We start from the raw sequence: 13,544 nt of genomic DNA, 5'->3' as shown, positions 1-13,544 counted from the left end.
TATACTATAAAATCTAATGACTTAATATGCACAAACTTAATTTGTGCATATTCAGAAATGAATGTTAAAAGCTATGTAGGAAAGAAGATATCGCAAATCATGGAGAGACCAGAGTGGATTTCCTCTTGGTAGCCTCTAATATTTTCCACTGTCTTTTCTTTCTGGATCCGCCTCTGGTGATATGAGATGTTAACCCCATCTGACCTTAGGCAGTCAGTTTGAGACTTCTAGGGATCTACTGTCTGTGGCTGTCTTCTTCACTTGTTAATCTACTCAGTCTGCCCTCATCAGTGATGCTTAAGCACTACAGGGCAGGACAGAGTCCCTCCTGGGGGTGGGGCTATTTTTTTTCCCTCAGGCTGCTGCAACTCAGGGGAATGCTCTGCCTGAGCAGGATGGCTGTTGCCTTATGGGGGATGACTCAGCACCATTTACTCTTTCAGTTCTCTCCCTAAATCTTCCATCCCCAGTCTCTCCTCAGGTGTCTCCAGCCCACTCTGCCCCCACCTTTGCCAGAGCCCAGGGTAAGTGGCTGCAAATGAAAATTTGTGTGTTTGCCCTTTAAATGTCAGTTTGCATCTCCAGCCAGACATCTCTGGCAGAGAGAAACCCTGCCACTTTTCACTGCCAGTTGTTGTCTGTGTACTTTTTGGGCTCTGGTGCTCTAGGCTGGGGTTCACAGCTTAGTGTTGAGACCCCACACTTCTCAGGGGGATCCAACCAGCCACTTAATTATCCCTCCTGTACTTCAGCTGTTGCCTGTGGGCACCCAGCCAGCCTTCTCAAGTCTCCTCTGCACTCCTTACCAGTCAGTTAGTGCTGAAGATGATTCTTCGTCTGTCTTAGGATATAAGGCTTCTCTCTCCCTATTGTGCAATTGTTTGTTCTGGGTGATTTCTCCACAGTTTAGTTGTAATTCTACATTGGTCCTGGAAAGAGGTTAGTGTGACTTCCATTCACTCTTCTGCCATCTTGTCAATTCTAAATTTACCAAAATTAATGGCATTTAAACTGTCATTTCTGTCTCAAACCTGTCAGACTCTTAAGTGCATCATCCCTACACATGTGAGTTTGTTGGGTTTTAAGTTTTATGAAATTTACAACTTTGGCAACTCACCTATGAAAAGGATTATAACCCCCTTTGAATTAAATCCCCTCCAATAATGCATTTACTTTTGGTTTGCCACTGGTGAGTGGAAAACTCAAACCTAGTTGGTGAGTTTACTACACCAACACAGCCATATTATTGTTGTTGTTGTTGTTGTTGATATTATTCTATTACACTTGCCCCAATTTTTTCTCCTTTGCCCCTCTTAAGCTGCTTGATTACAATCCTTTAGGTAGCCCTGGCCAGATAATTCAGTTGGTTGGTGTATTGTCCCAATATACCAAGGTTGTAGGTTTGATCTGTGGTCAGGGAACATACAAGAAGTAACCAATAAATCATAAATAAGTGGAATAGCAAATTGATATTTCTCTCTCAAATCAATAAATAAAATCCTTTAAGTAGTTGCTGGGTTTTGTTTGTCACCTGGAATACCCTCATACCTTCTACTTACCCACCTAGGTTTCTGAAAATGGTCTGCCTACTGCTAGCACAGGCAGAGCCTTGAAGACAAAAGACCGCTGGACTCACTCAGGACACCACAAGCAAAGAACTTCATTACTGAGTCAAATCCACCTATTTTCTAGCCCCATGGATAATTCTTAATACTCTCTCTCAGCCAAAGTTGACTTTCATAAGGAGCAGAAACCAGGAAAGGAATGCCATTTTGGGAGTTGCCTTTTAATGTTGGCCTCCTAAATCTTTAACTTGCCTTAACAGTGACTTTTTCCCTCATCTGCAAGCTATGGCAGTCTTAGGAGAGCTAAATGGGTATTTTCTGACACTAGCTATTTATCTGCCGCTTGCCAGTTCTTTAATAATCATGTGGATTTCTCCCCACATATGCCAAGCATGTCTTGAATTCTGAAATAATCAACTATCATAACTTCCTTTTCATGTGAAGGAGGGAATAGCAGTGGCAGAGGGCAAGGGCTTCTCCAAGGCTAGTTATGAGCTGACATGACAGTTCTGCTACTTTGGTCTCACCAAGCATACAAGAGGTGGAAGGGGCTGCCAAGTTCCCTATGGAGCTGGATGTCCTTGATGCTTGATCAGTAGGCCCCATCCCTTCTAGTGTTTGAGGCTTCCCCCACCTGCTTTTTGCTTTCCCTTTGTCTTTTTGTCTGTAATAGTATTTTTTTTATTTTTCAGTTACAGCTGGCATACAATATTATATTAGTTTCATCTGTACAGCATAGTGATTAGACATTTATATAACTTATGGAGTGATCACCTAATATGTCTAGTACCCAACAGACATGTAATAGGTCTTTTTTAAGGTTGGGCATGGGAATTCCAATTTGGAGGTAGGTCCACATTAATGAGGCTTAATTGAGCACAGATTTAATGCTGTTCTTCATTGGGGAACACTCTCCCAAAAAGAAACTCCACCTTCTTTGTAAAAGCTCCTTAGAAAAAAACATTCAGAAAAGCTAGAAAAGCTAGGCTGAGAGAAAAAGGCAAATGCTTGATGGAAGCAGTTTTTTCATGTTATCTTGTGTCAAAAGTACTTTAAACTAGGAATGGCTTCCTTTGGAAATCTGGTTTTTTTGCTACATGTTCTTGGGAACCAGATGAAAAGTCCCACTTTGTCTATATAGCCACCTCTTTTTAATACTTACAGAGTTAGATTTTTTCCTCCTAAAGGGAGTCAAGATTCTCAAACTCCTTTCTTTACCTATTTAAAAAAGAGCTCAATTCCCCTAAATTCAGTCCAAAGTGATTTTATCACATAAATACCCCTTATTCCCTTATTTCTTCCTTTCAAAACAATGAAATGGCCACTTCCCTTAGAGCTGTCAATTAGACTTGAAAGATAAAAAACTAGTTAAATTAAGTAATTAAATTCAAATGAGATCAAGTAAGAAATAATATTAGTGGGGCATTTGCATGTTCTAAGCAGGAGGCAGAAATATGTTGGCAAAGACAGAAGGTGGCTTTATCACTTGGCAAGACAGGGCTCTTTCTAGCTGATTCAGACTCTCTTTGCCAAAAAAAAAACCCACTAGTTTTTTGGCCAGTTCCATTCTTCTTAGTAGCTTTTGTTTCTCTGGCCAGGTCTGGCCCCAGGAAAAGGGTAAAATAGATAAAATCTGTCTTTGGCTCCCATCCAGTTAGAAATGTAGAAGTAGTGGTTCAGGAAATTAGCTGCAATTAGGGAAAAGTTAAGCCATAGAAAATAATACTGAAGGGAGAAAGTGAAGGACACAACCTTAAAAGAGTCTTGCTTATTCTACAAATATTGATCAGTTATCTCCTAACCCAGACCATGTGAGTATATACAGGGGGTGCAAAAGCACACCCTCATTGAGAGATGAAGAATAGAAAGAAAAACCAGAGAAGGAACATTCAGAAAGGTAAGAGAACACACCATCTTCCATCTTGAGTATCAGAGAGCCACATAAAGAGAGTATACAGACTATACAAACAGACCATGTTTTATTGCACTTCCCTTTATTGCACCTCACAGGTGCTGTGCTTTTTACAAATTGAAGACAAGACCCTCCACCAGCAAAAGTTATGGCTCACTTTATTGTGATACTCACTTTATTACAGTGACCTGGAACTAAACCCACAATATGTCTGAGGTATACCTATATAGTGCAAAAGGTCATTGGTGTCACATGAGCAGTTAATGTCTGAGGGAAGGTTTTTGAATTCAGTAACCGAGTATATAATTCAAGAAGCAATTTCAGTAAATTGGAAGGAATGGAAGTTTAATTACTGCTGTATAAGGACAAAGTGGGGTTAAAATAAAGAGCAAGAGTGGGTTTTTTTTTTCAAGAAGACTAGTGGTGATAGGGAAAGATGTTGTATGGTTAAGAGGGTAGTAGAATCAAAAGAAGGTGGGATGAATGGTTTTTGTTTCATTTTTGTTTGTCAGTAAACAGAATTGCCTGAGTATGATTTTAAATGTATAGATCAACAAATGGTTTTGAAATTACAGCAAGCATTAGAATCACCAGGAGGGCCAACTGAGCCCTACCCTCACAGTTTTGAATTCCATACACTTGGGGCGGGACCTAAGAAATGGCATTTCTAACAAGTTCCAGGTGAGTCTGATGGTGCTCGTGCAGGGAACCACATGTTCAGAAGCACTGGAATAGATTGGCAAGTAAAAATTAGTAAAAGAATAAATGGAGCTGAGTTTTAAGAAGAGACAGAAGAATATGGTATATAAGGAATAAGTGCATTACATCCTAGAAAGAGTTCATTTTCTATCAGATGGAATGATAGAAGGCATGGGTGAAGATACAGCAATATTTAGAGAAAGAAAAAGGACACTGAGTTGATAGAGCTCATATCGTAGTTTCCATCTTTTTGGTAAAGAGGCAAAATCATCTGCAGGCATGATAGGACTGAAAAGGATTAAGATTAGGAAAAGTTTGAAATAAGAATCATTTATAGATTTAGTGAATAATCAACTTTAAAGTGATAGACAATTGATTTAATTTAGAAATGGTGAGTGTGTGATGGTATTGATCCATCAAGGTAGATTTGCTCAGCAGGCTGTTGGCTTCAACAAATACTTTCTTCAGCTTGCACTGTAGAATGTTCTCCATGAGGGTAAGGATTTTTGTCTGTTTTACCTGTCTTGCTCACTGCCTCATCCCTTGCACCAAGAGTAGTGCTTGGCACAGAATAGACACTCAAATATGCACTGGAATGAACCTAGAGGTGTTGGCTGTGGTTGGTTATTGTACGTGAAACTAGTATATAGTAGAAATCTGCAAGTTTCTATGCAGTTAGAACATTATGGTGGTTCTAACTGCATAGATAGATATACATAGGTACATGGTGAGAGAGTGAGTTCTGGAATCTGAAGACCAGGGTTCTAATTCTAGTCTCTTAGTGACTCAGTTTCTCCTTCTTGAACATGGGAATGATTGTGTACAGACTGCAAGTTTGCTGTGAGAATTAAATGAAATAATTATATATATTAAAACAGTGCCTCACATAGAATAAGCATTGAATAAATGTTAGCTGGCTGCTTATTGGCTACATTTCCCCTGAAATTAATTAGGGAGTGTTTCTTAACCAGGTTGAATCATCATATGTAATTCAAGGTAGTAAAGCATCATTTCTTTGAAAACATATTCAATCTCAGACTTCATCATTCTCCCCCCACCTCTTCCCACTGGTGGAGATATTGAGGCTTAATTCTATTTAAATAGACAAATGACCATCAGAATTTTTTTCTTTCTACTTCATATCTTTCCTTGGTCAGAAGCATTTTTCTAGGTATGCACTTTAGGACTGACTCCAGGCTAAAACCTACTATTATTGTACAGGAATAATTGTGGAAGACAAAAGAACTAAGTGCAGAGATTCCTAGGGCCTATTTTCGTAGGATTAATATAAAAACATTGCCTACCTTTGCCTGAGGTAATTATGTAGTGCACTACTGACACATTATTTTATTGATGTAATATATGTGGGCATTACACTGATATTTATTACTAGAAATAATGACTTACTATATAAATTAATATGTATTTTAATAACTGCTTTACCCTAGTTATTGCCCACACAGAATTCTTTCATGTTTGCATATATCATATTCAGTAATCAACAACTTATATTTTGGGCACTTCTGGTTTGTTTACTTTAGGATCTGTTGCAGCAATAGGTACAAAAATAGAAGATTGAGTCCCTGCCTTCAAAGATGCTATGTTTTAATAAACATACTCTCCAAAAATAATTCAAGGATAACAGCAAACACTCAAGTGCTGTAGACTTGTGTCACACTTCATGGTGCAAAAGGAGGCACTTATAACAAGTGTGGACTATTATGCTCATCCTATAAGAATTTCTGGTCAAGTGAGGAAGATAAAACATAAGAGCATAAAAATTAAAATCAGATAACAAGAGTTAACAGTGATATATCACAAGGGAATATAAGATGAGTTGCAAGGTAACAAAGGATTTTTTTGAAAAAAATAATTGAGTCAGTTGCCCTAAGCCAGTATGTCTCAGGACAAAAGGCCAGCCAGTGTCCTTTCCTTAACTTACATTCAGGATAAAGCATTTTAGAACCCACTGAATGCTACTACTTTTCTAACCAAAGCACTGACAAATGAATTGGTTATAGTTATGTAAAACTTTATATTTCCACCAAAGAGGTATATTAAGTGGCAAATGACTGATGGAAATACTGTCTCTAAAAATTAATTTTTTTTTCCAGAGAGCTGATATAGCTGTTGCTCCACTTACTATAACGCTGGTCCGTGAAGAAGTCATAGATTTCTCAAAGCCATTTATGAGCTTGGGCATCTCCATCATGATAAAGAAGCCTCAGAAATCAAAACCAGGAGTATTCTCATTTCTGGATCCCTTGGCTTACGAAATCTGGATGTGCATCGTCTTTGCTTACATTGGAGTCAGTGTAGTTCTTTTCCTGGTCAGCAGATTCAGCCCTTATGAATGGCACTTGGAAGACAACAATGAAGAACCTCGTGACCCTCAAAGCCCTCCTGATCCTCCAAATGAATTTGGAATATTTAACAGTCTTTGGTTTTCCTTGGGTGCCTTTATGCAGCAAGGATGTGATATTTCTCCAAGGTTTGTTTCCATGTCATACCCAATGCCTCTTTGCATTTTATGGCCATGATCCATTCGTGTATATCTGGTATTCACCCATCTCAAGTCCAGATTTCATTCACTTAACATCCCATTCAATGACAAATTATCATCAATCCCTTTTGTTTGCTTGCATCCATGAAGTAAGTGTGTCCTTGGTGTTGCTTTAAAAGTCTTTCATGCATTTCTATAGTATCATATATTCATATGCATTATAGCAAACATTTGAAGTCTGGATAAAGGTAATATTACTAATATTAATGTTATTCAGATAAAGCTAATACTAAATCTTTATTTTATCAAACAGGCATAGTTTCCTCATTAACTGAGTTAAAATTTTTTCTCATTTCTTCAGAGATTAGATCTAGAAAAAAATTGAAAGGTAGAACTCTTCTTTAAAACCCTCCTACCTTCTACTTTCAGTGCCTTTCCTTTTTTTCACTTTGTTCTCATACTGCCTAGATTACAGGGGTGTCAAACTCATTTTCGCTGGGGGCCACATCAGCCTCATAGTTGCCTTCAAAGGGCCAAATGTAATTTTAGGACTATATAAGTGTAACTACTCCTTAACAGTTAAGCAACAGCTTGGCACTGCCACCAGGTAGAAACAAGGTGCCAGGCCAGATAAAACAAGATGGAGGGCCAGATTCAGCCCGCAGTCCTTGTGTTTGCCACCTGTGGCCTAGAACTATCCATTTTAGTATCTTTCCCAAGTTTTATTTTTAAAAAACTATACAATTTCTAAAAAGAAAAATAGGAGGAAGTCCATGTGACCTTGATTTGAACAAAGAATTTTCAGAACACAAAAAGCACAATCCATTTAAAAAATTGATTAACTAAACTTCATCAAAATTAAAAATTTTGGCATTTCAAGAACATTATGAAAATGAAAAGACAAGACATCAACTGGAAGAAAATATTAGCAAATCACACATCTGATAAAGGACTTATATACTGAATATATGAAGATATCTTGCTATTCAATAAAAAGAGAAACAACCCAGTTTTAAAAGTGGACAAAACATTTGAATAGACATTTCCCCAAAGAAGATATACAAATGGCAAATAATCACATATAAACATGTTCAATACCATTCATCATCAGGGCAATGCAAATTAAAATCACAATGAGATGCCTCTACACATCAAAAAGACAGATAATACCAAATGGTGGTGAGGATGTAAAATGACCGCAGCTCTGTTAGTAGTGTGACTGCCAGCTGCTACAGCCAAATTGTAAGAGAGTTCGGCAGTTTCTTATAGTTAGACATACACTTAAACTATGACACAGCAAGTCCACTTTTAGTTATTTACCTAACAGAAAAGAAAGCATGTATATACATAAAAACTAAACACAGGTGTTCATAGAAGCTTTTTAGGGGGGAAAAAAGGAAACAACCCTAATGTCTATCAACAAGGGAATGGATGATCAAAATGTGGCATAGCCATACAATGGAATTTAGCAATTTAAAAAAACTACTTATACATGCTAGAACATGGATCAACTTTGAAAACATGGTAAATGAGAGAAGCCAGAGATGAAAGGTCATGTATTATTGAAGTTAATGTATTGAATAGCCCATATTATTCCATTTGTCCACAACTCTATAGAGACATAAAGTACATTAGTGGTTTCCAGGGAGTTGGAAGGAACAGAGAGAGGCTAATGAAAACCAGGATTAGTGTAAGGCAAGTGAAGTTGAATAGAGCAAGTACATGGGTCAGATCAAGTTGTTATTTTGACTTTTTGATCATCATGGGGCTTTTGCATTAATTTTGCATAATTATTTTTAAATATTGCATTAAAATGCTATACATCTTGCCTGGTGAGATTTTGGTTACCCCTTAAATTTTGTGTATGGGGCAAATGCCCCACTTACCTTACCCTAGTCCCAGCCCTGTCAGGATTAATTATAAATGGGCATGAGGGAACTTTTGGGGATAAATGTTCCCAAAAATTTTACTAAAATTATTAATTGTACACTTGTAGTGGTGAATTTTATGGTATACAAATTTTATCTTAGTGAAGCTATTGAAAATATTGAATATAAGTGCCCTGTACCTCACCCACTTAGTTTATTTTAACTCACCTAAACAAAAATGGTGGTGAATTCATGATCATAAAATATTGGAAGCAAATGTAACATCTTTATAATCAGAAAAAAATGCTTTGCTCTAAAATAAAAAGTTGTGGCTTTGGTAAAATTGAGTATATATCCAAATACTAACTAGAATCAGTTATACAAACATATAGGGATTTTCACTTAGAATATATGGACTCAGAAAGTCACCTATCAGGATTTTATTTTTTATTAAATATGTTGGGGTGACATTGGTTAATAAAATTATATAGGTTTCAAGTGTAGATTTCTATGATAAATGACATGTATAGATTTTTTAAGTATATTTTATTTTGAGAGTATCCACTTGGATCATAAAACATTTAAAATAAAGTTTTGCAGTATAACTCACTGGTAACCACCTTCAGCATATTTTTAGCATAACCTGTGAGGCAAGCTTCAGTTGTGTAAGTCACACTTTTTTGCTACCCTCAATCAGCTTAGTCATATTCTTTAAATCAGTGGTCCTCAACCTTTTTGCCACCAGGGACCGGTTTCATGGAGACAATTTTTCCACAGACCAGGATCGGGGGGTGGTTTCTGGATAAATCAAGTGTGTTACATTCAAGCTCACCTCCTGCTGTGCGGCCAATTTCTAACAGGCCTGGACAAGTAACAGTCCAAGGCCTGGAAGTTGGGGGCCCCTGCTTTAAATTATTTGACTCCCTGTTGCATTTGTGGCTTAGAATGTGTTATTTTCTGATATCATCTAGGAATACATTTGTTTTTGCTACTTCCTTTTCCCTTTTTTTTAATATTTACTTGAAGAGACTAAGGTTTCTGAATGATCACCAGATTGAGTGGTTTTTCACATGCCTGGTAATCTGTGTTTGAGACAATGCTAAAGAGTCATTAAGGATGAAGATTTATTGGTTTCTGTAAGTGAATTTTCAAAACCAAATTTTGATCCCCACTGGAGTGCTGCATATTTAAAAAGGACTCTTAAACAGATACTTATTTTTACAAGTATTTATGCATATTGCTTTGTTAAGTGACAACTTAAAGATGATGACCTAAAAATGACAAGCTCAACAGATTTTTTTTGATAGCAGAATTTAAGTGGTGGCTCTTATGTGGTACTGAAATATGCCAAATTCTTTTTTTTTCAAGATACAGATTTTATTACACTGCACTAGATAATATCATACAGAGCAATGACTTTCAAAAATTTTAACCATAGCCCACAGCAAGAAATTTTCCATCATGACTCAGTACATATATATGTATATAACAAAACTTTCACCAGGTATTACCCCTACAGTGTGGAGTGTACTTTGATAATTTTCTATTCTGTTTTATTTTTTTTAATGCTCATCACATCTCCATGGGGTACACAGACTATGGAATAAAACTGGACTACAGTAATAAGTATTATCCTTATTCTGCTTTTCAGTAATCTTATTATCTTTATGAATTCTATATTTTCTACCATATGGGTGATCACTCCTTCAATATTTCCTTTTGCATCATTTAAAATAAATTATATCTTTAAGCTTATTGATAAAATGTTATACTTCTTAGCACATTTGTTATATATCACTAAGGAGGAAACATGTTTCTCCTTGTCTTGAGAGCCCTGTTGGTTATATATTTGTGCTCAATTGTATAAGAGCAAACCCCACTGTAATGTGCTTCTTTCTTAACAGATTTTAAAATTCCTGATAATAACATAGTTGCACTCTAAGATTCATGGTTGCCTTAACCAGCATTATACTTTATTTGTGGTTAATGGTCACACTTGCAATGCAAACTCTCCAGTGAGCCCAGAATGTAAGCATACATTGTATACTCTGACTTTTCTCAAAGTTGAAGCAATTCAAGGAATTAAAAGAGATTTTTAAGTAAAATTATCAAATATTATATCAGGATGAGATTCCAGAGATAAATGAACCCAACTGCTTCTGTTTACTGAAGAGAGAGGAACAACCTTCACTGAGCTCCCACCATGTATGAGCACTTCACCTGAGCTATCACATGGATTTTAGTCTTCAAAACACTGCCACGATGTAGGCATTATACTTATATTTAAGTTGAAGCAGGTGATACTCAGTTTAAATAACTTGCTAGTTACATACCTAAAGTCAAAGCCAGTGTTCAAATGTAACTCCAGCACCAAAACCTATGCTCCTTCCATTTCATTCTGCATTTCCTGTATCACAAAGGAACAGTACCCAAAGAGATAATGTAATGAACCCAAGGTCATAGAGACTTAAAGAGTCAGCAATACAATTCTTTCTACTATCACATACTGTCTCCCACTACCAATCTCAAGGTGCATCACTTGTTCCATTCTTTTCTTCATGTTTATACACAACAGCTGTTTCCCAGTCTCCCAACCTCTAATGAAACTCTACCTTTGCCACTGTTGTTAAAGAAAGTAGGCAGTGAGCATTTAAAATGTTGCTGAGCATGTGTTTACTCAAAGTAAAAGATTGGGAGATCAGCAATAAGACATCACGAGGAAAATAGAGCATCATTCTATTTCCATCAACAAAACCACTGACAGTAACCTAGAAGCTTAGTCTATGTCAATATTAGGCTTAATATTCTCAGCTACCTCAATTGTTTAAAGTGAACAATTCAGCTGGAGCCTGAATAACCTTTAGAAAGGGTAATCAATGTAATAAGCTGTTATGTTCACATATAAACTGATTTACTAGAGGGAGTTGGGATAAGGAGATATGAGGAGATTCCATTAAACCTCTTCCCCATGATTGGGAGATGTAGAGATAGGCAGTGGATATATCCAGATGGAGGCAGCATAATGGTTAAGTATGTGGGTGCTGGAATTAGTCTCACTAGATTCACAATCTGCTTAACAGTTGTTTAACCTGAAGCTGGTTATTAGACTTTGCTAAACCCAAGTTCCTCATGTAGGTTCTCAATAAACATTAGATATTATCTTTCTTAAGTGGCTGCTCTCAACCATATTAGTTTCACAAATACTAATAGTTAATATTGCATTTGCATTTTGGTTCCTAAAACTTTGTAGGAATACAGCTGAAATTTTAGTCAGTATAAAATAGAAGATTCCTAATGAGAAATAACAAATAGCATTCTTTCTTGAACACATATAGTGCTTTGCTTAAGGATTATGCCACTTGTAAATATTTTGATAGTATTATTACATGATATTTTACTGATATTGACAGCAAGTTGTGACTTTTTTATCTGAAATGTAAAAATTTGATGGAACTGCTAAGCTCTCCAAAGTCCACATCCTTCCAGACAAATGCTCCCCCTGCTGACTTTCTTCAGAGCTGCAGAAACATCTGAGGGCTGGCCAAGTTAGATGTCAGACTTAAGGGGATTATAACAGAGAAAATGGGAGAACACACTAACTAAGTCTGACTTCTGTATACAGATTATTCCAAAGGCAGTACTCTCCTGTGAAGTTTTCAAGATACCAAATGTTTTGGAGAACAGGGTAGAGTATCTGTCCAGGTTAGTTGACATATAGGTCCTTCTTTAAAATAAAAAGTAGGTGCAGAATAATAAAGGCATACAGATTATAAAATAAATGGGATCAAACACAACAGGAAGATATTTTGGCTCCATGGTAAGCAATACCCTTTCCTTTTCTGATGTATGACCAGTGTCTTTATCCTACTGCAAATACACTTCAAAGCAGTAGTGATGTGATAATAAATTAATGATAGAATAGCAGGATTTTTATTACAACTATTTCATGACTTTTCTGGCTGGAAACTACAGTTTTCAGTCTTTGGGAGATTGTTACTTATTCCCATCAGATAAGACTGTAAGAGCCAAAGTTGATTCTGCACATTTTTTAAAAATCTGTCATAGACAGAACATTGAATGTAGTGTAGAAATGATGAATATTTTGAACGAAAAAAAGGGGTGGAAAGAAACGATAGTTTGTGCAAAAGAGAAGCAGTTTGCAGTTCTAGTTCTTTACCTTGTGAAGCTAGTAAACTGCAGATTTAAAAATTTACTTACAAGATAAAGGTTACAGCATGTAGCTAACTTTTATTGTCACTGCAGAGGTCATAGTTACATTTTATTATTAACTCAGAAACTCTAGTTTCTTACAGAAAACAAGAGCATTGTATCTTATTTTGAAATGTTTTTATGTCAGCTTTTCTCTTATGGCTAATTTACTTTCATTAACTTCACGCCTCCTCTTAAATTCTTCAAAATGTATGATTTGCTCTTTAAAATGCATTTTTAGGACACAATTTAGAGTTCCAGCCAAGATGGAGGCGTAGGTAGAAACACTTAGCTTTCTTGCACAACCAAAAAAAGGATAACAACCAACTTAAAAAAAAAAAAAAAACACCAGAACTGCCAGAAAACCAAAGTACATGGAAGCCTGACAACAAAGGAGTTACAGAAGAAACATTCATCCAGACTGGTAGGAGAGTGAGAGACAGGCAGCCAGGGCAGAGAGGATGCACAGCAAAGTGGCAGACCAGGTGGGCAAAGTGGAGGCGGGCAGACAGGATTTCTCACATTCACATATGGATAAGTCAGAAGGAACAACTGGGGAGTGAGAGAAACCCCGCAACCCAGGGTTCCAGCACAGGGAAATAAAGCCTCAAAAAATCTGGCTGTAAAATTGTGCAGGGATTGCAGTGGCAGGAGAAATGCCGACTCTCACAGGAGAGTCCATTGGAGAGGTTCATGAGATCCTAGAACATACACAAGCTAATCCACCTGGGAACCAGCACCTAAAAGGGCACAATTCCCTTGTGGGAGGTGAGGAAAGTGACAGAAAG

At 36.9% G+C, this 13,544-nt stretch overlaps 1 protein-coding gene across 3 annotated transcripts in view; it reads left to right on the top strand.

Moving 5' to 3' along the window:
• GRIA3 (glutamate ionotropic receptor AMPA type subunit 3) overlaps window positions 1–13,544 on the top strand; it is a 391,825-nt gene that overhangs the window by 289,388 nt on the left and 88,893 nt on the right. For all 3 annotated transcript variants that reach the window (XR_006787340.1, XM_045852236.1, XM_045852237.1), the window contains exon 11: window positions 6,291–6,667. Coding sequence is in view for 2 of the 3 variants with exons in the window: in XM_045852236.1 (XP_045708192.1) it covers window positions 6,291–6,667 (377 nt within the window). In the remaining variant the exon portion in view is untranslated. The remainder of the gene's footprint in view (window positions 1–6,290; window positions 6,668–13,544) is intronic.

This window comes from Phyllostomus hastatus, unplaced genomic scaffold (assembly GCF_019186645.2).
Source record: "Phyllostomus hastatus isolate PE091 unplaced genomic scaffold, TTU_PhHast_1.1 phas_contig_90, whole genome shotgun sequence".
Lineage (NCBI taxonomy): Eukaryota > Metazoa > Chordata > Mammalia > Chiroptera > Phyllostomidae > Phyllostomus > Phyllostomus hastatus.
Note: the sequence above shows the minus strand (reverse complement) of the source record. Positions and strands in the feature narration are given on the sequence as shown.